This window comes from Podarcis melisellensis, assembly GCF_964234715.1.
Source record: "Podarcis melisellensis genome assembly, chromosome: 12".
In the NCBI taxonomy this organism is placed as follows: Eukaryota; Metazoa; Chordata; class Lepidosauria; order Squamata; family Lacertidae; genus Podarcis; species Podarcis melisellensis.
Genome location: NC_138544.1, coordinates 37,499,084 through 37,523,529, shown reverse-complemented (window position 1 = coordinate 37,523,529; position 24,446 = coordinate 37,499,084). Strand labels below are relative to the sequence as shown.

The following is a 24,446-nucleotide window of genomic DNA, read 5'->3' as shown; positions in this document are numbered from 1 at the left end:
CAACATAGTTTCTTTTTATGGACAGTGAAGAATACAAAATTTATCCTATGTAGGAATGGGATCTACAACCAGGGGGTAGATCTACCACCTCAAGATGGACTTTGCTTTTTGAGGGTTATAACCAACTATATCCATAGCCCTATAAAGACTTATGGATCAGGCTTCTTCATTAGTCTGAGCAACCAACAGACTTGCTCTTGTGGCCTGCCTTTTCCTCTTCCGTCCAGGAACGAGGCCCTATTTTCTGAGCACCCTGAAAGATATGTTTTCCTCGTTGCACTGAATTTTCTTTGTCCCTCTCAGAATGTGTGGATCCTGTCATCTGTGTGTGAGTTAGCAGCCAGATAGCTTACCTGATTCATGTACAGAAATTGTTTTCATGTTATCATACATCTTGGCCATTAGCAGTTCAGAAAGCCGGAGCTGAAATTGAATTATGCTGTCATTTGACAAGTTCAAAACAAAAATGTCAGGCAAGGGGCAAATATTAAGCTCATGTGTGTTTCATATGCAAGTGAGCTGCAGCCTTTTGTTCTTTCTGAGAGATGAGGAAATGTATGCCTGGTATATGTAGATTTTTTGTGTGGATTTGCATTCCCTACCCCCCTTTCTCCTCTGTTATAACTGTTTTTTTCCTGGCAGCCCAAAGATAAAAATGTTGCTTTTTCGGAAGGCCGGAAGGCCTTGAGTCTAGTGAGGGACTTGCTCAATTTGCTTGACATCTTTCCATTAATTACAACAGAAATTGGATCAGGGCCTAAGTGGCCACCTAAATGGCTTTATAATGCATTGGGACATGGGAGAAAAGTGAAAATGGTTGTAGAAACTATATCTCCTAATTTTCCTAAACTGTTATATATGTCCATTTGCTAACTTAGGCTGCCTAATCATTTCCTCCTTGCACAGAAGACTTGAGACAGCAGAAACAGATAGTTCATCATCAGAATGGACCACACAGCTTGCAAAATACACTGAGGGTAGCAACACCAGTGTTGGCTGATCATCATCATCATCATCATCATCATTTGTACAGCACTTTCAAAATATTTCACATGCGTTACGTATCTGGTTCCAATCCATCGGAATCCTGGAAGCCATGACTTAGGTTTGGGGCAAGTTTTCTTTGGTGAGAGAGCAGCAGCGATTGGAGAAGGTAAGAAACAAGAAGTGAAACATACACACAAATGTTCATAGGGCAGATGAAGAAGTAATGCACTGAGGTCTAAAAATAAAATGCGATCAATACAACCAAAACAGTAGTAGCACCAAAAGAGGGAGAGGTGGAAGCACCAGTAAAAACACATACCCCCAAACACCAAATACACAATAGGAAAGGCACAAGACCAAGATAAGGAAGGTAACTCAAGATAGAATGAGACAGAACTGAGGGTAGGATTGGACTGAGGCAAAGGATGGCTCCTTCGCTGGAGAAGAGGCAAAAGGCTTCAGTGGACTCTGTTGCTCCTTCCAGTAGGAGGCATCATTCCTATGATTAATGTCGCCCAGCATTCTCAGGTAAAGCATATTTTTCAAATTTATTATGTGCTAACGTCAATAGATCTAGAGCACTCGGTGTCTGAATTATTGCTCTAACTTCTGCTGGGAAGGGGAAATCAGTATGAAGTTCATGGTTTTGATACACAAGCCGATAACAACAAATCTTGTGGCAGCATTGCATTTTTTCTTTTCAATTCTTTGGCATATGCCTCAAAAGGAAACACAAGGCAAGATCCAGACAATTGCAAGTACAGTGCTGCTTGGACAATGAAGTATTTCCACCTTCCTGGTGTACTCTACTGTATCTTATCTAGATCAGGGGACCTTTCATGATGGCATAGGATGCAACACGGGGGCTGCTGTTGCATATACAAGGTGGGTGGTGGAAATAAGAGGCCTCCTCTTGTGTAAGCTAAACTGGCTTTCGCTCGCAGAAAGAGCTCTCTGGATCACAACCATTGTGGTGGCTAACTTCAAATGAGTAGTCTCTTCAATAATCAGTGTCTCCTTGGCCTTCTAGAAATACTGCAATGGCTGTTTACCTAATTGAGGTTTCATGTACATGAGCAGTGAACACCAAGGTAAGATTTCGTCTGAAAATCCATTTGGATGGGCACTCTGCTTGTTGGAAGCTGGTCATGCACAGGATGCCGCTGGCAATGCCTCTGAGAAGAGAATGTTCACACTGGAACAGAGAAGCTTGCTGGCTCCCTTCTTGGTTTGAAGGCAGAGGAGAGACTGACTTTCTTAAATAACAGTGGTCCGTTTCTAAAGAGATTGCTTCCATTGGACTGTCAAGGATGAGGCAGTTGTCATTCTGGAAATATAAATGCATCTTTTGTTCTTTGTGCAATAAGTGTATTGAACAATGATTGCAGGATGGGAGAGATGAAAGCAGTAAAGCACCTATTATATTTCTTTCTTTCTTAAAAAGATGCTATCTAAATGCAAAAACTGAAGATGATTTCAGGTAAAAGTCCCACCTTGCTGCAGGGCTAGTCCAGAAGAATGACAGATCTCATTTCCTGTGACAGGAAACAGCTATAAAAATAGCACTTAAAAAAAAAAATCCATTCAATTTCTGTATTCAGTTGAATAGTTATATATAGGAATCTATTTTTTAAGTTGTGTGTCTGTGTGGTGCACAGCATCCAGCAGTAACATTGCTTAATTGGGTTAAGTAATGCAATTATTATTATTATTATTATTATTGTTATTATTATTCCCACAATTCAACCTTTGCTCACATTGTGGGGAATATGCCCAAAGAGTAAAGACAGTTGTCAAATAACTGAGGGTGGTTTAAACCAGGGATGGATAACCACCACCAACGTCTTTCAGATGTTGTTGAACAAGAACTCCCAAAATTCCTCCCATTGGAAATGCTTGTTGGGTCTGATGGACACTGGAGTCTGACTTAAACATCTAGAAGGTTATCTACCCTTGATTTAAATATGTCTAGAATTCCAAGCAAATCTTACTTATTCATTTATAACCTAACTCCTCCCTCCCAACATAGAACTCAAGGTGGTGTATGCAATGTTCTCCTTCCCCCTTTTATTCTCACAACCACCCTGTAGATCTTGGGAAAGTTGATTGCCCACTATCTTCGTAAACAATCAAATCACACTGATCATATGCTCTGCAGAGCTTCAGTTTACCATTATCCCTTGCACTGCAACAACTAAAACAGGGGATGAGATTGCATGGAGGTTGTGACTGTGTTTGATTTGATAATGGGCCATGGGTCTGACAAAGTGAAACAAAATATGTGAGTTTTCTGTCAAGTAAAACCGTCACATTTACAGCTTACACACAGGAAAAGTACCTCAATCTAAGAATGAGTTGGTTATAATCTCTTGGATTTCACTGAAGGTTGAGACAAATGCAGCCTTTCAAGTTCTAGAATTTAACATTATGAACAAGTTTGAGTCACTGTTTTTCAATAAAAGCAGAGGGAGAAAAGGCATGCCAAGAAAAGCCCAAATCCTGCTTTTGATTAAGTGAAACTTTTATTTATTAATCAACTGGAATTTGAACTGTTCAACCATGTAGTCAGTTGAAAACTAAAGTTACCAAGAGTGTTCCTTGCCAACATAAATATCACGTACGGCTATGCTTTCCCATGTGGGTGGATGCTATTTTGAATGAAGTGTTATTTGGAGAAGGTAATTATTCTAATATGAAAAATCATTCCATTTTCATTCAAGTGACTAATGCTATGCCATCATTCAATTTGATTTTAGAAACAGAAAAACATCACGGCAAATGAATCTGCATAAAGTTTCTGTCTTGTTTTATACCCACTTCCAGAGACATCTCATAGCGTCTGCTCTTTTCCTGTAGATGTGCCATATAGGGGGTTGGCAAAGGAAGCGGCCATGATGTCATTACTGCGAAACCGCTGAAAGAAGGGAGGAATAATAAGTTATTTCAAAACAAAGTGTCAAATTGCAATAAAAAATAACCACAGCAAATGAGATTTCTAAATAAAATGAAAACTAATTTCAGAAGAGAAGTTCATATAAGTTACTGCCAAGAATGGGCAAATATGTTGATTTCAGTTTCTCATTTCTCCACATTCGCGCATCAGCTTGTAATTATTATTTTTTTAAAAGTTCTCCTGAAAAGATTACCAGCATTTTAGTGTGAATTTCTCCCAATATAAACATTTAGTATGCAATTTTGCCTAATACACTCTTTCCAATTTTGCTTAATAAATACTGCATTTTTGTATGTTAGTGTCACTAATATATGTCTTTTATCTATACTTAGTGTATCCATTTATGTACACATTACTTGTACATGGAGAACCGCACTGCAAAATTCAGAGATGGCTTTGTTCACATAGTTTCAGAAAGTGCAAATATGCCTTTGAACGCATACAAAATTGAATTTCTCCCCCGTACCTAGTTACTGCCGAATGAATATGTGTGCGGTAGAAGGCTCTTACCTGTGAAAGCCCATGTGATGGTACATTTATTGATGTTTTAGATACCATCGGACTCTTCATTACTTTTGCAATGCATCTTGGGATTTTCAGCTAGTGCAAACAAATGCTTTGTTCATAAGAGTCCATTGCACTTTCACAGTGCTACTATGTGATAGTTCATGCTAATAAATGATAGTTAGCACAAGCAGAGCAGGGTGCCTCTTTGGTGAGTTGAACCCAAGTGCCTCTGGCATCCAGAAATCTCAAAACTTTGACTGCTACACACCACATATTTTATAATTTGCTAGGTTTTATATTTTACTTGACCTTTACAGCCTTTATCTCAGAGGGCTGCTAGTCCCTTGACCAAGTTATTCTGTAGGAGAAGGAACGTCTATACAAATAGACTGGGCCAGGGTTTTTAACATGACTGTGTGCACATGAGGATATTTAAAGCAGTTTAAAGGTTGGCAGCTCAGTTTAACGTGAATTTAGATTTCTTATGAATGGAGATGTTTATCCACAATGTCTATGAAGGCTCTGACAATCCCAGGACTGACTGATGGCAGTCCAAATAATCCAACGCTATCAGCATGGGGGGAATAGTAGGTTAAACCCACTATTTTGGTTCTATCATCACTGCCTAATGGGGCAGAGCCATAGCAATAGCCTTGTGACGGTGGCATCACTGTCATTTTTGGGATTCAGGCCTCATCATGGGACTGAAACTGCCTTGGTTGCATTGGTCGATGATCTCCGGCAGACTAGGGACAAAGGGGAGAGCTGTTTCCTAGTTCTGCTGGATCTCTCAGCAGCTTTTGATACCATTGACCATAACCATCTAGAGGGGCTAGGGGCACTGTTGTACAGTGCTTCCGCTCCTTCCTCCTGGGCTGTGTTCAGAAAGTGGTGGTGGGGGATGAGTGTTCAGACCCCTGGGCTCTCACTTGTGGGGTGCCTCAGGGTTCTGTCCTCTCCCCCATGCTTTTCAACATCTACATGCATCCGCTGGGAGAGATCATCAGGGGGTTTGGGCTGGGTGTTCATCAGTATGCGGATGATACCCAGCTCTACTTCTCTTTCAAATCAGAACCAGTGAAGGCGGTGAAGGTCCTGTGTGAGTGTCTGGAAGCGGTTGGAGGATGGATGGCGGCTAACAGATTGAGGTTGAATCCTGACAAGACAGAAGTACTGTTTTGGGGGGACAGGAAGCGGGCTGGTGTGGAGGACTACCTGGTCCTGAATGGGGTAACTGTGCCTCTGAAGGACCAGGTGTGCAGCCTGGGAGTCATTTTGGACTCACAGCTGCCCATGGAGGCGCAGGTCAATTCTGTATCCAGGGCAGCTGTTTACCAGCTCCATCTGGTACGCAAGTTGAGATCCTATCTGCCCACAGACTGTCTCGCCAGAGTGGTGCATGCTCTGTTTATCTCTCGCTTGGACTACTGCAATGCACTCTATGTGGGAATACCTTTGAAGGTGACCCGGAAACTACAACTAATTCAGAATGCAGCAGCTAGACTGGTGACTGGGAACGGCCACCGAGACCATTTGAAATACCTACATTGGCTCCCAGTACGTTTCCGAGCACAATTCAGAGTGTTGGTGCTGACCTTTAAAGCCCTAAACGGTCTCAGTCCAGTATACCTGAAGGAGCGTCTCCACCCCCATCGTTCTGCCTGATTATTATTATCAACAGGAGGGATGGGAGATCAGGACTCTGCAGGGAGATTGATGGGACTCATAGATGCCAACTCCCTGGGGCCATGGGTGACTGAGCACCCACAAAATTCCCCATGAGGGGGTTGGGTACCCACAAATTTCTGTGCTAGGACTGTACATGCTGCACGCACCCACAACCCCGGGCACCCATGGTCCCGGGGTCAAGTTGGCACTCCTGATGGGACTACTATATTGACTCTGCTAGTGTATTTATGCAGCCCCAGCTTCATTGAAACCTCCCCCTCCCTGTAAATGGCAGCAATAGCGTTTCAAGGAGGCTATTCTTGTGGCTCTTGGTCACCAGGGAAACTGCCATCAGGAGTTGCCTCAAGAATCTTTCCCCTGCTACCCACAGCCTCTATACCTTTTTCATTACCCTGTTGTGTAAGCCACCAATTTGCATGTAGGAAGTACGGTACACATGCAAAGGATTATCCAATTCATTTTAACACAGGCAATGAGAAGCATGTACAAGAGTGAACTGAATTCAGAGCTGGGTTGTAAACTTGGAAGCGCAGACTGATTATGATATGATAATGTTTCATTTCAGTCTTTTATATAATTACAAAACTTGACATTCTTGCTAATTAGGGCAAGCAAGCAGAAGGTGCCAGGATCAATCCACTTTCAGGTGGGCTTGGGAAAGAAGTGTCTGAAACCCTGGAAAGCACTGCTAGACAGTGTTGACAATACTGAGCTTCCCATGTTCCTAAATGCAAAAGAGGACAAGTCTCCCCCATCCAAAATAGGTATGTAGAAAAGGGATCTTTTTCCAGTAGGTGTAGTTTGTGGAACTGAAATTCTCTCTTCTACACTACTGTTAAAGGTGCAGAAGCCCTCTCCTGTTTTGCACCCTATAGCTGATGTGACTGATGGGACATAGTTCTGTATCATATTTTCTAAATCTTTAATAAGATTATTGATAGATGTTACTTGATTTTATTTGGTACTTAAATGGATGTGGAAGAAAAGCCACACTGTGCATATTTACTTATGTACAAGAAGATGAATGTCAACCTCCGGGCGATGCACTCTTGTGTTTTAGTCATTGCAGACTGTTTCTAAAGCAACTGCCTTGCTGATCAGGGTAAGGTTGCCTGCTGTACAGCTTTGAGAGGAGTAATGGAGGATTGCATAGCTGAACTGAGCGCCCTGTGGTGAAGCTTCTGGGCTTGGGCTGCCAGGCTCCATGTGGGGAAACTTGAGGATTATGGAAAAAGAAGAATGCAGCCATCACTCAATTTTTGGAAGATTCTGGAATTTATTTGTGATTTTATCAAATGCTTGCTATATTTGATAAGAAACACATCATATCATCCTTTTAAAAAGACACAAGGTCAGATCCAGGCTAAGTTTTTCAGTGAGTTTCAATGGGAACTATGTACAACTATCACTTTCAACCGGTTGTTGCAAAATGTGGTGGTATCAACCCTGCTACTGAAGATCGGAGAATGAGGCAAATATAAAGTCCATACCCAGATACTCATGATGCAGAACTGTGCTTTGCAAATCAGCCTGGCCAGGCTGGCTAAGTGCAGAGCCATGAATGCACAATGGTGACCCAAGGGATGAGCCATAGGAGGCCATTGGCGATGCAAGAGAAATGTCCTTCCCCACACCTGGCTCTGAGAAGTAGACAGAGACAGGAGAATTGGGAGGTTGCCAGGGTGAAATGTTTGTGTGTGTGTGTGTGTGTGTGTGTGTGTGTGTGTGTGTGTGATGTCACAAAAAATGTCATTTTTGAAATCTAAAGATGTCCTGGGCACAAGAAGGAGAAAGTAGGCAGAACTCTATGCAGTGCTGGTTGGCGGAGGCTGTATTGAGAGACTGGAAGGCATGACTGACTGCTGCTTTGGATGCCAAGCTAGCTGAAGCTACAAGAGGGGCAATATATAATGTTCTGCACCCCCTAAACTGAACACTTTAGGTGTAAATATGTGTAAAATAAACCATATTTCTTAAGTCACGACAGTCTCTGACCTGTCTTGACTCCCAATGGAAACATGACTCTGGGTAAATGCCTGGAACCCCATGGAATCTTGCTCCCGCTTGGGAGGGATTGGGAATGGCACACACCCTTCACAACACTGTTCTACATTAATATACTTTTTCTTTTGCATGAGCAGCTTAGACATATGCAGGTACTCAATGCAAGAAGCACACCAAAGTGAACAAAATTTAACCGGGTCAGAACCTCTAGAACCTATATTTAAATCCATTGAAAATGGATTCCTGCTCCATCCTTACATATGAACAACTTTCTTAGCAAAGTAGCTGATGAAACCAAACTACTGTATTAGTATTCTTGTAACAATTAGCAAATGTACACAAGGCTTTTATATGCAGCCCTGAGCAGAGTTTCAGAAGGATGAACTCCTCATCTACCGGTCGTGGATTGGAATCATTTTAACAATTCATTCTAGGGCACATAATTCTTTCAGAAAGCATTTTTAAAAGAACACTATTCACACCTACCTCCTGCTGTGCCTGCCATGGAGAAACACTGATCTGAACTCCCAGTGAGGCAGCATACTCTGTAGACTACAAAAGAGACAGGCATTAGCTTTGGGCCAACCTTTTTCAACAGTGAACAAAACAACAGTAATAGTGCCAACTCTATCAGTCCTAAAGCTTGCAGCTTAAATAAAATAAAATAAAATACTCATATCATAAGCTGCCTAGGGAACCTAGTGTTATTTTTAGGAGAGTGCTAGCAAAGCCTCTCAGACTGCTGCGTGGGTCTGGTAAACTTTCTGAATGCACATATTGCTAAAACCAGAAGAGCCAATGGCAATACATTGACATACCAGTAATTGGTCTTCTGCTCATTAGGACAGAAAATGGAAGGGAGATTTTAGTGCCCCAATCCTAAAACAAGCTGCAGTATCAGGTAAGAAGTGAAGTTCCTCAAGGATCTCCACTGGCACCACGAATTCTTAACTTGTCCATAAGTGAGCTGAAGTTAGTGGTGGCCATGTTTGCAGATGACAACAAATAATGCAGGGGCAAACAAAAAAGGACTGCAAAGAGCTCCAAAGGGCTGGCAACTGTGGTTCAGTGTAGGTAAATGTAACGTAATGGAAATTGGGTCAAATAACCTTGACTCCACAAATATGCTGATGGGCTCTAAGCTAGTGTCCAATAGCTGTGGAAGCTATTGAAAGGATGCTGCTACGGAGCTGGCAAGAAGGAAAACTAAAATGACTGAAGGGTCTCAGCAACTCAATAATTTTTAGTTTTTTTTAGACATAGAGGGCAAGTGGAAACATGATAGAGGCTTCTACAATTACGTCTGGTGTGAAGAGGTTCTCTCTTTCTCCCATAATACTGGGAGCTGGGGTCATACAATGAAGTTGGATTTTAGAAGATTCAAGACATAAAAGTTGTGCTTCACACAGCACACAGTTAAACTAGGGAACCTGCTTCACAGAATCGTAGAGTTGGAATGGATCTCAAAGGCCATCTAGTTCAACCCCCTGCAATGCAGGAATCTGACAGATGGCCACCCAACCTCTGCTTAAAACCCTCCAAGGAAGGAGAGTCCACAGAATGTGGTGGTGGTCACCAATTTAAGTGGCGTTAAAAGGAGATTAGGTAAATTAATGGCTCCTAGTCATGATGGCTATATGCCACCTCCAGGATTAAAGGGAGGATGCCTGAATATCAGTTGCTGGAGGAGCAACAGAAGGAGATGTGTATTGTCCTCATGTCCTGATGGAGGTTTTCCATTAGGTACCTACTTAGCCAAAGCAGAGACATCACCTTGCCAACAAAGGTCCATATAGTTAAAGCTATGGTTTTCCCAGTAGTGATGTATGGAAGTGAGAGCTGGACCATAAAGAAGGCTGATCGCTGAAGAATTGATGCTTTTGAATTATGGTGCTGGAGGAGACTCTTGAGAGTCTCATGGACTGCAAGAAGATCAAACCTATCCATTCTGAAGGAAATCAGCCCTGACTGCTCACTGGAAGGACAGATCGTGAAGCTGAGGCTCCAATACTTTGGCCACCTCATGAGAAGAGAAGACTCCCTGGAAAAGACCCTGATGTTGGGAAAGATGGAGGGCACAAGGAGAAGGGGACGACAGAGGACGAGATGGTTGGACGGTGTTCTCGAAGCTACCAACATGAGTTTGACCAAACTGCGGGAGGCAGTGGAAGATAGGAGTGCCTGACGTGCTCTGGTCCATGGGGTCACGAAGAGTCGGACACGACTAAACGACTAAACAACAACAACCTACTTAGCCACTGTGGGAAACAGGATCCTGGACTATATAGGTGTTTTTGATCTGCAGGGCTCCTCTTAGAACAGGGTACTTCTAATGGGGCATTTCAACAGCTATGGCAATGCTATGTCACAAAACATGCTTCTGGGTTGGCTATGCGCTGCTATTGGACAATCATTACAGGCAGTTATCATGTCAAAAATCCATGGAGTCACAATGCCTGGTTTGTCAATTGCTCATTAGAAATGCAGTTACATTTTTAATTCAGTGATCAGGTTCCTTACAATACATGCACCACAGATGCAGAGAAAGAGAGGGAGAGGGAGAGATGCTCTTTGAGTCCCATTAAACAAGGGCATAATTTTGAAGAAGCTAAGCATACTTAGATACTAATGAAATAAATGGTTCAGGCAGCCCAACCTATGCATGTTCACTTAGAAGTTCCACTTTGCACAATGAGACTTATTTTCAAAAAAAAAAATGCGCACAGAATTGAACTCCCAGTTCAGTTCTTAAATCACACTAATTTTAATGAAACTTATTCTAGATCGGCCTGAGTAACTTTCAAATATTTAAGGAAAACAAAAGGAATTCAATCAGAGCACCTTAGGCTATCTTAATTTGCACTGAAAAGATAGCTTCTGATTCTGACATCATCATGCTTCTATTTTTCAACTTGCCACTAAATGTATCCTGCCTGGATCTGTTTGAACAAACATAAGAGCGCAGAGATGAAATTGGAAGGACTGCAATGAGTGTATTTCTAACACAGACACAGACCTCTTACAAGTGAATGACAAAATTGCAACTGAATCAATCTAATCTAAAATCAGATGTGAGGAGGCTTTTACTGAAAGTAAGTGACACATCATGGTTAATTTTACTTAAGAGACGAGCAAAATCTTATCACATATTCATGAAAAGATAAAGGAAGTTTTGTTTGTCACTGCAATCCTGCACTGCAGTGCTGATCAGAGCATGGCAAAGAAGATGCAATAGTCTTAATTTGCTTCTTGATTCCAAATAGTTCTAGATAAAGTCCATTTCATTAGTTTTTAATAAATGGAGTTAATAACTATCAAAAGTGGTTGCAAACTAATTGTAAATGCAGTCAGAGGAACATCATAGAGATTTAACGCAGAGCAAAGTTTCTGGCCCATAGTGTTATTTGGTGTTTGCCTCTATTTTTAGGAAGCACGAAGGCGACATGCACTAAATAGGTTACTAATTCCATTTGTAGGATTTTTATAACAACAATAAGCTCTTTGCCACTAGCAAATGCGATTCGGGAAGCTCAAGCCAAAGAGTAAATTTCCTGCTACATTTGGTTTGCTCTCAGTACAATTTTGCTGCTGTACATATTTTGACACCTCGGTGACAGGATTAAAAAGAAGGCTGCACACAGCATTTCATGTTTCCGGAATTTCAGAGGAGTTGCACGAGTATCACAGGTGGAGTGAAGGAAATACTGGTCTTTTATGGATGCAACCCATTAAGCACTACAGTTATACAATTGCCATATTTTGCAAATCAAATGCATCCAGAAATGCCATACCAGGTGAGATGATTTGATCCAGTGTTGTCTGCTCTGCTTTACAGTAGTTCCACAAGATTTCACTCCGAGGACTTTACTTACCATCTACCATATTTTTTGCTCTATAAGACTCACTTTTTCCCTCCTAAAAAGTAAGGGGGGATGTGTGTGCATCTTATGGAGCAAACGCAGGCTGCGCAGCTATCCCAGAAGCCAGAACAGCTGTTCTGGTTTCTGAAATTCAGAATATTTTTTTTCTTGTTTTCCTCCTCCAAAAACTAGGTGCGTCTTGTGGTCTGGTGCATCTTATAGAGCGAAAAATACGGTACTTTGTTTAATTGAAGACGCCAAAGATTGAACCTGCAAAGCATGTGTGATACCACTGCTATCCCCAGCTTCAGAGAGAATATGAACAGAAACTCACGCTGGCGTCTCCTGGATTTACCAGCCTTCGGCAAAAATAATAACTGTGGCAGCAGAGATATTCCTAGCACTGAATTGCCTTCAGAGCAGAGTTTACCAGTGTGCTGAGAATAACGTTGCAACAGGAATCTGTTCACAACTGCCAGTAAGAAATGTCATAGTTTTGAAACACTTGTATTCTCCATTTAAATACCTTCACTGAGGGATCCTCTCATTTCATTTGATGGGCAATATACTAGGAAAACAATTGTAGGTTTACTCTATCCATTTCCACATGTGTAGGAAAGGCTGCTTCCACCTACCTTTACACTCTGTGCCTCATAAAGTGGGTTGTCAAATGCAGTTTTGAGGCTCTCTTCCCGTTTCCTATAAAAAGACACAATGTCAAAGGCTACTGCATGTTGAGACTACTTTAGGTTACGAAGATGACAGGAGTCAAAGGGGAAACAAGGACCAAAATAAATTCTGATAAAAGGATACCCTAGTAATTAGAATTATGCCATGGGAAATACAATAAAAATGGCTTCTTTTTCATCAAAGTGCTAAATTAAATGGACTTTCCAATCTTATATCTTCCCCTGGAGGGGCAAAGAAGATTTTCATTGCATTCTAAATACCATTTGATGCCAATTTGTGACCAAAAGGGTCACAATTTGAATATCATCATCATCATCATCTGAGAAAACCACTTAATCCAAAACCTGTAATTCCCAAAGAAACATTCCAATGGAACAGAAAAATATCCCAGCTGACCACAAAGGTCTTTCAAGTTGCTCATCTGAATCAAATCCGAGGCATCGTTTTTAACTGCAAAAAAACCTGAGCCTGGTATTGAACCCTCTAAAGTTTCCCATATACAAGAAAGCTCTATTTCTGCTACAGCTGCCAAAGTAATGATTAATTCTTGAAAGATTACAGTATATTCTTTTACATAACTACACAAGAAAATCAATAGATAAAAAGGGTATAGCTATTCCAGAAATATCCCAAATAATGTGAGAAATTCCCCCTCAGCCTTTTGTTTTTTTCATGTCTCTCCCCCCGCACCCCACCAATATTGTGGAAATCTGCATTTAGCGTTATATGTCTCCAACAAAAACTACTTAGGCTAACATGCATTTTGTGTTGTTTTGCCAGAGTTATATATCATTTTAAAATGTTTCTCACAGATTAGTAGCAATGGTCAGAATTAATTCCTTAATAAATATATTTCTTACATTTCTGCTGTTATAGCAAGGTCTTTGCTCTGTTTTCCAAGACAGCAATCCTTCCCCAATAAATACATTATAGATCTGACTTAAGAGTGTGTGGTCTACTCATTGCAAGAGGGGTAGAGAGAGGGTGGGCAAGAGCTTCAAAGCAGACTAAAGAGGATTTGCAAATGGGTTTAATAACCTATATTCCATGCTATATTGCTGCTTAAATCTGAGAGTGTTTTAAACTCTGCTTGGAGCTCTCTCCTGCTTGAAAATGTGCAAACACCCATGTTTTGAATCTAGGCACCCAGACAATTCTTTTGTTCATTACACACATGTGGATCAAATCTATTTTCCCCTCCACAATATCTACATTAGAAAGAAATGATGCATGGGGAAAGGAATAGCCACCTGTCTTTTAGCTCCATGGTCCTGATGAAATTCACCAACACCCTTCCCTGGTGCTGCTGGTTTTTAAAGAATTGTAAAGAGATGGCAGATTGCTGATGTCTTTTATGGCCTGGCCTTCAGGCCCAGCTGCTCATTATCAGAATCTTTAAAACAAAGCAGCTTCTTACCACTGAAACGAGTGTAATTTAGAACACCCTCCACCCCAATCCACACTTCTTTTTAAAAAAAGAAATCAGCTATGTTAGCAAAGGCAGTAACAAGCTCCCTAGTCGGAAAAGTAATAATCCATGTGTTGCTAGAAACCATCAATTGTGTGCAGAAATGGCTTGCTTGCTTTAACATTGTGGTTCATACAAACAGCGGTTGAGTCAAAGTCACTTCAGTTAATTACATGGCTAGGACTCTAAAACCACATACCCCAACATTGTCCCACTGACCTTAAGCAGCCTTTTATTTGCAAAGCCATTTCAGCTGCCTTTGCCATTAAGTGCATTGATTTAAGTATTTTACCTGGACAGCCAAGTCCATAGGCGCCCCCTCAAAAATTCGTTTGGGGGGGCTCCGCCCCCCCAATAATCTCCGGCGCCCCTCCAGCAGAGCGCCATCGCCGCCCCTCCCCCAGCCCAAAATGCACAGGGAGGGGCGGGCTGCATGCCTCCTGCCCTCGCTCCCGAGCAAAAGCTCCACCCAATTTCCTTTGGAGCTGATTAATAGGCGCAGCACGCTCTCCCCTATTCGCTCACGAGGAGGCGGCGCCACTTTATTTGCATATTCATGAGCTTATTTATTATTCATGAGCTTTCCCGGGCCCCCCCAATATTTTTTATAAGTCCGCGTCCCTGGCCAAGTCTTAGGCTGCAACCCAGTGCACATGTACTGGGGAGTAAAATCCATGGAACACAAAGTAACCTCCCCCCCCCCCAGTTAACTATATAGGACTGTGTTCCTAGATTATCATGATGTAGAGGCTTCCCATACTACAGGCAACTCCCTGTTTGTGCAGGGGCTGTGTTCTGGGTCATTGTATGCTTCAGTGGTCGGGCATAAGCCCGCTCCGTCCCTGTTCCTCCAGCTTCCATAGCTGAAATGACATGCACAAAATCTGTATTAGTACATTTGGGGTAAGTGGGTATGTGTATGTATGTATGTATGTATGTGTTTCTAAAAAGCAATGTTTAGGGGTACTCTCATTTTCCTACTCATATTGAAATACTGCCCCTCATTTACAGTTGTGTACCCCTGTGTCCCCCCAGAAAAAAGCACTGTATGTATGTATCTGTCTATCAATCCATCCATCCAAGTTTGCCTCCAATCTACTGAAGCTGACTAGAGACACATACCCATTACATCCTAGACCCATTCCCCCCCCCCACCACTGAAGATTTCTGTCAGCAATTTTACTTGCTATTTTTTTAAAGAAAAAAACAAGAAGGCTCTTCTACAAAGTCCCGAGGAGTAATCTGAGCTAATCTCATTCTTATAATGTTTACTTGTTGTCTGACATAACACAGACATTACCCTTATTGGAAATAATAGCTCCTGGTTAAAGTAATCAGCAATCTAGCCTTCACAAGGTCTCACAATTATGAAGCTGTGTTGCCACTTTACAGCAAGAAGGAGAAAGCCAACCCACGGCCTGCAACTTGTCCAAAGTAATCAGAAAATAGGCCAGAATATTATACTCATTCATATTATCGTACTTTGTCTATGAAAGGAAAACAGAAAATAGTTCCAACTTAGCAAGGCTTGAGAGAAAAAGCAGGGATCAATTTGAAGTTTGGGGAGAAAATGCCGGTGGCCTGGATTTCTGGAGAAAACAAATGTTTAGTGAAAGAGTTCAGTCAGTTTTTAAAAATAGTAACCAAAAATACTGTTGAGAGGAAAACTTGAATCATATTGGATTGCCAATGTAGAACACATGGAGAACTGGGTTTTTTTGTGCCCCCCCAACTTATAATATATAGAATTACAAATAATTATTATGTAACATGCATTTCACAGCAGATATCTCATCCTTACCAACCAAAGTTGGAGACAGGCAATACAGATTACAAAAAAATTAATCAAGGCTTAAAGAACTCCTAGAATAGCAATAAGCATTTAGGTGCCCTCTTATTGCTATTATTTTCTTTTACAATATCTCCACTCTTTCTTTTGACCCAAGTCCTCAATGCAACTTGAGCCAAGGCTCTGTGGAAGCCACTGTTCCAAATGACAATCCCATATGACTGGGGGGCTGTGTCTGATTGGGCAATCACTTAAGACAGGGCTGATTGAAAGGATCTTTCCCACTGAAACAACAGTCATCAATAGAGCAGCATAATTCAGCTGCCGTCTTCAGCTAGATTGCATAGTTTCATGAAAAAAGGGTTCCCATGTGGCTGCAGCTACATTTAAAGAGAACCCTGGAGAGTTTTTTGCAAGATGTGTTGCTATTTACACAAGGAGGGACAAAATTCACACTATCCCAAGGCCTGTCACATTTCTATGCCCCTCTTTTCCATGTGCAAAATTCTGTTTCTCATTAATGCTTTGACCTGAGTGGTATGGACTGATGTCTCAAGTTCTCCATAATATTTTGCATTGTCCCAACCATCCCCTTGCTGCCTCACAGCATAGTTTCAGGTGACCACATTCAAATTCAAGAAGAGGAAGAGTCATAGCTCTTGATAAAGCACAAATGTTGCATAGAATTTTTTAGTTTTGGCTATTTTAACTTTTGTATGTTTCCAAGTATGGTTGTGATTTTTTTATTGATTTTACTGTTTTAAGCTGATCCAAGTTCTGCTGATCCATTTTCCATTTGAATCTGGGACTATGCTTCCCAAAGACTATAATTTTGGTCTTGGAGTAATTCACAATGAGCTCTTCCCACTTGCAATACCTGCTGAAAGCTGTACGCAGATTGGGACTTCCGGGTTGGCGCCATCGCCGAATGGCGGACTCCCTCCGAGCTCCGGAGGGAGCCTGCTCGGCAGGGGTTGGGTCCTCCCGCGCCGGCGATGCGGGGACCCTCAAAAACCATGGGCGCTGAAACCCATGGACATGGTGACTCGGCTGGCACCTTTTAAGCCCCCCCTCGACCCGCGAAGGAGCCTTTTTAAAGGCTACGGAACGGGTGGCGGGGGGGTGCTTTGAGTACTCCGCTTCCCCTGCCGAGCGAAGCCGCATGCCATTCGACGGAGAGCGCTGACTTCTTCTATTGGAAATTCGGACTCAAAGTACAACCCGTGAGTAATTGGAACTTGGACTAAAAAGGGCGATAAATTTATAAAAAAATTGGAACGAGCGGGGAGGGCGTAAAAAGGAAGTCAGCCCCCCCCCCCGTTGTAGAGGAGCTAAAGTAAAGGACTTAACATCTAAGATCGAGTGCAACCCTATTTTGATAAAGTTACTAAATTTCGCGATGGAAAATTATAAGACTGAGCTGGAGGAGAATAGTGGAATTGAATCAAAAAGCAACCCCCCCACGGAACCTGGGAGCGTCTTTGTTAGAGCGTCCGGAGAAGACAAGGAGAGGTTTTGACAGCTGTCAAAGAGCTGTCAAAGCAGAAGAACAAAAAGAACTTTGTTGCGAGGACTTTGCCGGTTACATTTGTTATAAATTGGATTTAAAATGCTTAAAACAAGGAATACTAAGTTACTATGACTGGTGGTCGTGATCTGGAAGGGAACTGAGTTATTGCAATTCACCTAGAGGAGCTGAGGGATATTACAAGTTGTCAGCACTGAATTTGAACAGAACTCTTTATCTCCTGGGAAACTGCAGAAATGGAACACTATTTTGGCTACAGAGGCTTATACATGTAAAGCAGACAATAGACTTATCTATTGAAGAATGGAAGGGACTTGGCATCATGTTTGGTTCCTGAATAACAGAGCCTTTGCAGAGGAATTTAGAGACTTTTGGAATTGGAACATCTGTGCAGGAAAACAGGAAAAGAAAAGGGGGGGAAAGAGGAGAGAGATCAACAAGAACAACAAGAACAATCGACAACTGGACAAAGTTGGAAGCGGGAACATTTGGGACATCCAGACTTGAAAAAGTATAAAGAAGTAAAATTGGAGTTTTTACTCCCAAGTATATAAAAGTCTGGATGGAAAAAATGGGCCTTTTTGAGATAGACTCCTTCCAAGATTGGATATATAAAATTAAAGATGACTGGTAAAGGACTATGGTTTAAATAAATGTGGGAGCTCCAGGAAGACATCAGATTTGAGAAATATTGGGGACGCAACCGGGGAAAGGGGGAGGGTAATTTGGAATCCAAAGGGTGTAAAACTATATTTTATCTTATTACATTTTAATTTATCATGTATATTAAAGGGGAGAACGCGTGGAAGGGATTAAGACGATTTTAGGAGGTGGGCAAATATTTTTAAATTGGGTTAATGACAATAAGTTTAAAATTAGGGATAAGAAATTGCTGAACTTATTTGTAAGAATTGGAATACAAGAGGGGGAGGGGAGGGGAAGTCTTGGAAAAGATGTTATGGAAAATAAGATTTCAAATTGGGATGTTTTTTTTTTATATTGTTATAATTGGAAATGCCTAATAAATATTATTTAAAAAAAAATGAAAGCTGTACGCAGATTGTTAAGACCTAATCGGGAGAGCAATAGGAGCACCACATCATCGGTGTACAGCAGGCAAGATATCTTCCTATTACTAATTGATGGGGAGGGGGATTGCACCTGTGTTAGCTGTGGCACCATATCATTTATATAAAAGTTAAAAAGTGTGGGAGCCCATATGCAGCCTTGTTTCAAGCCTCTTGATGTCCTGAATGCTTCTGTGAGACCTCCCTTTAAGCCCACTCTGACTCGTGTTTCGGTACCACTAGACAGTTCAAGAATTAATAATAATGGTCGTGGATCTGTATTAGCATTTGAGAATTTCTCGCACAGTCTGTTACGATTGCTTGAGTTGAAAGCAGCAGATAGGTCAATGAAGGCAGCAAACAGGTTACATTTGCTTTGATTGATATATTTCTTAATAATATGAGACAGTGTAAAGCACTGGTCAGTAGTGATATATAGTGTGGACATTATGGAACTGGATGGTCCAATGGCCTGACTCAGCATAAGGCAGATTCCTGTGTTCCTAACCTAGTGTACAGTTCCTTTGTGCACAAGGATTCAGCCCCTCCACTGATGTGAATCAGGATCCTACATCTTGAAGCACACAGATCTCTGGACTAGGTTGCTCATGTAGGAGGGCAAACAAAGTAGGAGAAAGCTTGCTGTCATCTGAGATATGGAGAAGCCAGCCCTTACTCCATCTCACCTTCACTTGAGATATCACCTAATAAGCAAGAAAAACCCTTTGAAGTGGGGGGGGGGTGCCAACCAACCTATGAAATAAACTGACCCCTCAGATACAAACTTTAAAAGATGCACAAAAGGTTCCATAAATATAACTAACATGTTCTTTTATCAGTGCAAAGTTCTGCTGCGCACAATTTGAGCTGGGGAAAAAGGAACCTTATTTATTCCATTTATTCCATTCAGCTGATGAAACATGGGTCAAGATAGACTCCAGTCAAGTCAAGTGGCGCTTTTGTTGATTGGCTCAGAAATCCTGTACCTTTATATTTCTTGCTTGATTAGGCTCTTAATACATAGCCAGGTCCACCTCCTTCTACACTTCACTTCTTCCTCAGGCACTTTCTGCCCTTTTACATCATTTTCTACTGGGGGTCTCCGTATCACTCATTATTGCCACTCCCAGCTCCATCTCAAAGGACAAACGGTTTTGTTGTTTGCTTCTGAATAGCAAAAGAACATTCTATGCCTTTTCTTTGCATTCTGTCACACACATAGTCACAAACATATAATATGTGTCAAGGCATGTCCTTTGGGGAAAAGACTAAGGGGACTATGAATTAAAGCTCTCTTAGCTAAATGGTGAAGCAGATTTCTAGCTGACAATAAATTATTTTGAAGAAACTATAAATAGATAAAAGTGATTATTCAGAGAAGAGGATAATATGTGCTTTCTCCTTCCTACCTGGAAGTAAGATATTGTTACTCATTTATAACCTGCTATGCTCTTCATAAGGGATGCGGGTGGCGCTGTGGGTTAAACCACAGAGCCTAGGACTTGCCAATCAGAAGGTCGGCGGTTCGAATCCCCACGACGGGGTGAGCTCCCGTTGCTCGGTCCCTGCTCCTGCCAACCTAGCAGTTTGAAAGCACATCAAAGTGCAAGTAGACAAATAGGTACCGCTCCGGCGGGAAGGTAAACGGCGTTTCCGTGCGCTGCTCTGGTTCTCCAGAAGTGGCTTAGTCATGCTGGCCACATGACCCGGAAGCTGTACGCCGGCTCCCTCGGCCAGTAAAGTGAGATGAGCATTGCAACCCCAGAGTCGGTCACGACTGGACCTAATGGTCAGGGGTCCCTTTACCTTTACCTTTATGCTCTTCATAGCTTCGAATTCAATTTGGATAAAAAGAGTAAAACAGGGGTGTACTTCAATCTGTTTAAAACTACCGTAAGTGGGAGTCAAAATATGTGAATACAGATGGAACCACAACACATGGAAATTGAAGATTTGGGTGTGTATTTTTTCTTACATATGATATTATTAATTTTATAATGTTTTCCAACACACTCTGGAGCCTTTTCCTTCTAAAGAAGACACAAAGATGGAAGGAATGGTGTCAGAAAGCAAGCCAGCACTGTAATTGACAGGCCTATCTGCCAACAGAGTAAAGCCTGGGGTGCCCAGCACAAAATCTGATGGGCCTACTTGTCTGAAATTTGGCAAGCTTCATTCTCTCAAAAGAGGCTAGCGTACCTGCAAATTTAATTCAGTTATGTTTAAAAACTGTAAAAGGTAGAGGCACATTGCAATTTCCCCATTTAAATCAATGTCCTACTCCTATTTTGACTTAAGTTCTCCAGATCAGAGTGATTTATCCAGCAGAAGAACAATGTGCATTTAGAGAGATGGTTCATTAGATTCATAGCCATTGGCTTCAATGATTGATGCTGCTAAGTTGGATAAAATATCTTTATTTTGGCATCTTTAGTTTAGGGGAAGGCCTTTGGCTCAGTTAACTGGCATCACGCCTTGCATGCGAAAGGTGTCAGGTTGACTCCCCAATGTCACCATGTAGGGCTGGGAAAGACTATTTCCTGAAACCCTGGAGAGCTGCTGTCAGTCAGTGTTGACAGTACTGAGTTAGATGGATTGAGTTGGTGTAAGGCAACTTTGCATGATCTGGAGAAAGTTGGTGGCACTTAATTCCCATTGAAATAATTGATAAAACTTAGTCACGACTTAGCTTAAATCTCATTGATTTTAATACAAAAGAAGCGCAACTAACTTATCCTTGATCCACATTACATTTAATTCAAGCTTGAAATAAAATGAAAGCAGGATGGACACAAATATTTTCCTCCTACACACCAATCAGCTGAAAGACATTAAAGTACTTTACCCTCATTCAGTCAAATGAGGACAGCCGCCAATAGACGAGGTAAACAGCTGCTGACTTCTAGCTATTTTCTAGTCCTTTGCTCCAAAACGAAATCTCTGGAGTTTAGACATCATTAATATGCAGAGCCTTGATATTCTAACCAGTTAGGAATTTCTGAACAAAAAGTTTGTTCACTGTGTTAACCAGAAGCAACAGGGTTACTCCTATATCTGCTTTTCATTGAGACAAAGACATGTCCTTCTGCCAAGCCACAGGGTTGGCTGTTGTTGAGTTACATCCAGGAAGAGTTCCAGTCCTGCAAACAACTTTTCCAGATGACTGACTGGAGACTTGGCATTTCACACAAAAAGAAGCTAACGTGAAGCTTTTTTGGAAGCTACACTCTTACCAGGTGTAATGAAGAATATTTAGCACTGCAAGTGTCAAACCTGTATGAAATGGTAGTTCAACATAAAACAACAGTTCAACCTCTTTGCCAACCACTATAGCCTGATTCTTTCAAAAACATACGGTACTTTAGGGTCATATAAGCCTGTAGGTCGGGGTAAAGAACCTGTGGAACCCCAGATGCAGCTGGACTACAACACCCATGATTCCCAACCATTGGCCATGCTGGCTGGGGCTGACAGGAGTTGCAGTCCAGCAAAAGCTGGAAGGTCACAAGTTTCCCACCCCTGCTGTAAGTTTATCTCACTTCCAGGGCTTGCTTCAGCCAGAACTTGCCTGAACTCAGTTCCAGCACCTCTCAGGTAGGTGCCATTGCCATTATAAGCAAGCAAGGGAGGTGTTCATGGTGAGTTCTGACACCTCTTTTTCTAGAAAAATAGCACTGCTCACTTCTGAATAGGGCATTCACATTAGCAATACCTTTGTAGGGTCAGTTGCAACTGCTGAATCTGAAACAGACTACAACAAGGTCTTCCTTTTACCGTGTACCTGTATCCAGAGGTTATCCTATGTTCTGCGGCACTTCTCAAGCCTTCCACCTGGTCTGTCCTAACCACCCACAGCACCCTTCAAGAAAGCTGTCCACCACCCAGCCCAGCCCAATCCTTCTGTATTGCACATTGCATGAATTTATCTCCATACAATTTGCTTTTCATCATATAACCTTCACTTTCTCATATGTTGCTCCATTAGTCACTTTTTCTTCAAGAGGTGCAATAGCTGTAGACTAGACTTTCACAAAAATTTAATTGACTTTTTCACCAGCAAAATACATGAAGTGGAATTGGAATATGGACACACAACACTTTTACATGAATTTGTCCTCTGGCATGAAGCCTTGAAGCTGAATTTCCTAGGTCAGATGTTCCTCCCGGGTAAATGACAGCGCTATGTTCGCTAGCCAGTTGCCTCAAGCCATCAGAGCACTATCATGTGCATAGATTTATTTGGGTTTCTGTCAGTTAAAAATTTTGCTGAGCTGGATGTTGTTCTGAGGCACAGAAGAAACTTCAAAGGAAATAATTTCTGAAATTATCAATACAGCTGGCCCTACACACTTGGAATTTATATTTTGACATCATGGAGGTCAAGAGTCCTTTGCAAGTTTAATTCTATTTAGCAAGTAACCTCCTTGGTGATGATGACACTCCATATCCTTGTCTGATACACACCCTCTGATACACACTTCTCTCACCAACATCAACTCACAGAAGCCCTATTCCATAGTTCCCATTGTTCCCCAGCCCCCCACCATAAACGGGGGGGGGGGGGGAGAGAGAGAATTAGGAACAAGCTAAAGGAAGAAATATCCTGGTATTTACCTTTGCAGTATAATCCCATACTTCCAAAAGGCATTGCTGCACAATAAATACACCTGTACTTCTTCTCATTTATCAAGCACTGATAAAAACATGCTCAAGATGTCACAGCAGCACATATTTCTATACCTCTTGAAGCTCAATGTTATATTTATTTATTATTTTCACACTTATATCACACCTTTCCTCCAAGGAGCTCCAAGTTGTGCATACAACTCCCCCTCTTCCCATTTTATCCCCACAACAACTCTGAGGTAAATTAGGCTGAGAGATTGAGACACATTTTTTACTGATTATGCAGAAAGGATATAACCTAAGGTAGGTGTATAAGGGGGAAATTTCAAAAAGGAAACTAAAACAGAGTAGGACAGAACAAATGACCTGCAATGATCATACCTTCCCCAAGCAGGTGTGAACACATAAAACTGCCTCATGTCGAAACAGATCATGTTGGTCCAGTATTGTGTACCCTGAGTGGGACTTGTTCGCCAGTGTCTTAGTCTTTCCCAGTTGGGGCACCTAAGATCTTTTCAACTAGTGATACAGAAGATTGAACCTTGAAACATATGCATGTGCCCAGCTTTGAAACACTCTCTGATTACTAGCATAACCAAAGCTGACTGCGAGATCCATCTGGCATGCAGACTGCTCACAGACTCAATTCAGCGCACACTGGCATGGCTTGAGAGTAAAGCAGAGCAAATTTCAGGCAGTGCTCTGGGAATATATAGAAGTCCGAAGTTGCTCCAGCAAGGAACAAGCTGGAACTGAGTCCTTCTGCAGCAGTAGGACTAATTGCTAGCAGTCCAATTGCTAGCAGCATCTGCTTTATTGAAAGGGGCCAGCTATCAATAATAGTTATCTCCTACTCCTGTAGAGGAGCCTCAGGTCTTCCTGAGCCTTCTGCGGTGGAGTCCTCTTGAGTTAGAAGAAGGCAATGCCATAACCTTGGGGGGTGGGTACAGCCAAGCTGTTTCATCTGGTAACAGTGGTTCTGGGGCTGGCCTTGCGTGCCCTTCTGTTTCAGGTTCGGAGTCCTTGCCTCCATCACCCCATGATGGTCCCTGACACTATGGAAGCTAGTATTCATTTGCTGCTTGATTTGCCTTTGGAAAGGTTTTGCAAAATGCCACAACTATCCCTTGAAACTGCCCCTAAAATCAATGTTGCTGAATTTCTACGCGCATGGGGCTTTAATGTGTCTTTAAAACCACTCGTGCTCAAGCAATCAAGTTTCAACTTATTCCCCTTTGACCCTTCTATCCACTTGAAGTTGTCTAGGGTTGAAAAACT

General features: G+C 41.9%; 1 protein-coding gene across 3 annotated transcripts in view; it reads right to left on the bottom strand.

Moving 5' to 3' along the window:
* Positions 1–429: 429 nt before the first annotated feature.
* Positions 430–24,446, bottom strand: part of MALRD1 (MAM and LDL receptor class A domain containing 1) — a gene marked incomplete at its 5' end in the record, with an annotated part of 228,456 nt that continues 204,439 nt past the window's right edge. For 2 of the 3 annotated variants that reach the window (XM_081931397.1, XM_081931396.1), the window contains 3 exons: positions 3,491–3,901; positions 8,627–8,692; positions 12,636–12,699. In XM_081931397.1, coding sequence (XP_081787523.1) covers positions 3,818–3,901; positions 8,627–8,692; positions 12,636–12,699 — 214 coding nt within the window. In that variant the 3' untranslated portion in view covers positions 3,491–3,817. Of the gene's footprint in view, positions 2,315–3,490; positions 3,902–8,626; positions 8,693–12,635; positions 12,700–24,446 lie in introns of those variants that run through there. The other variant, XM_081931395.1, reaches the window with a different exon arrangement.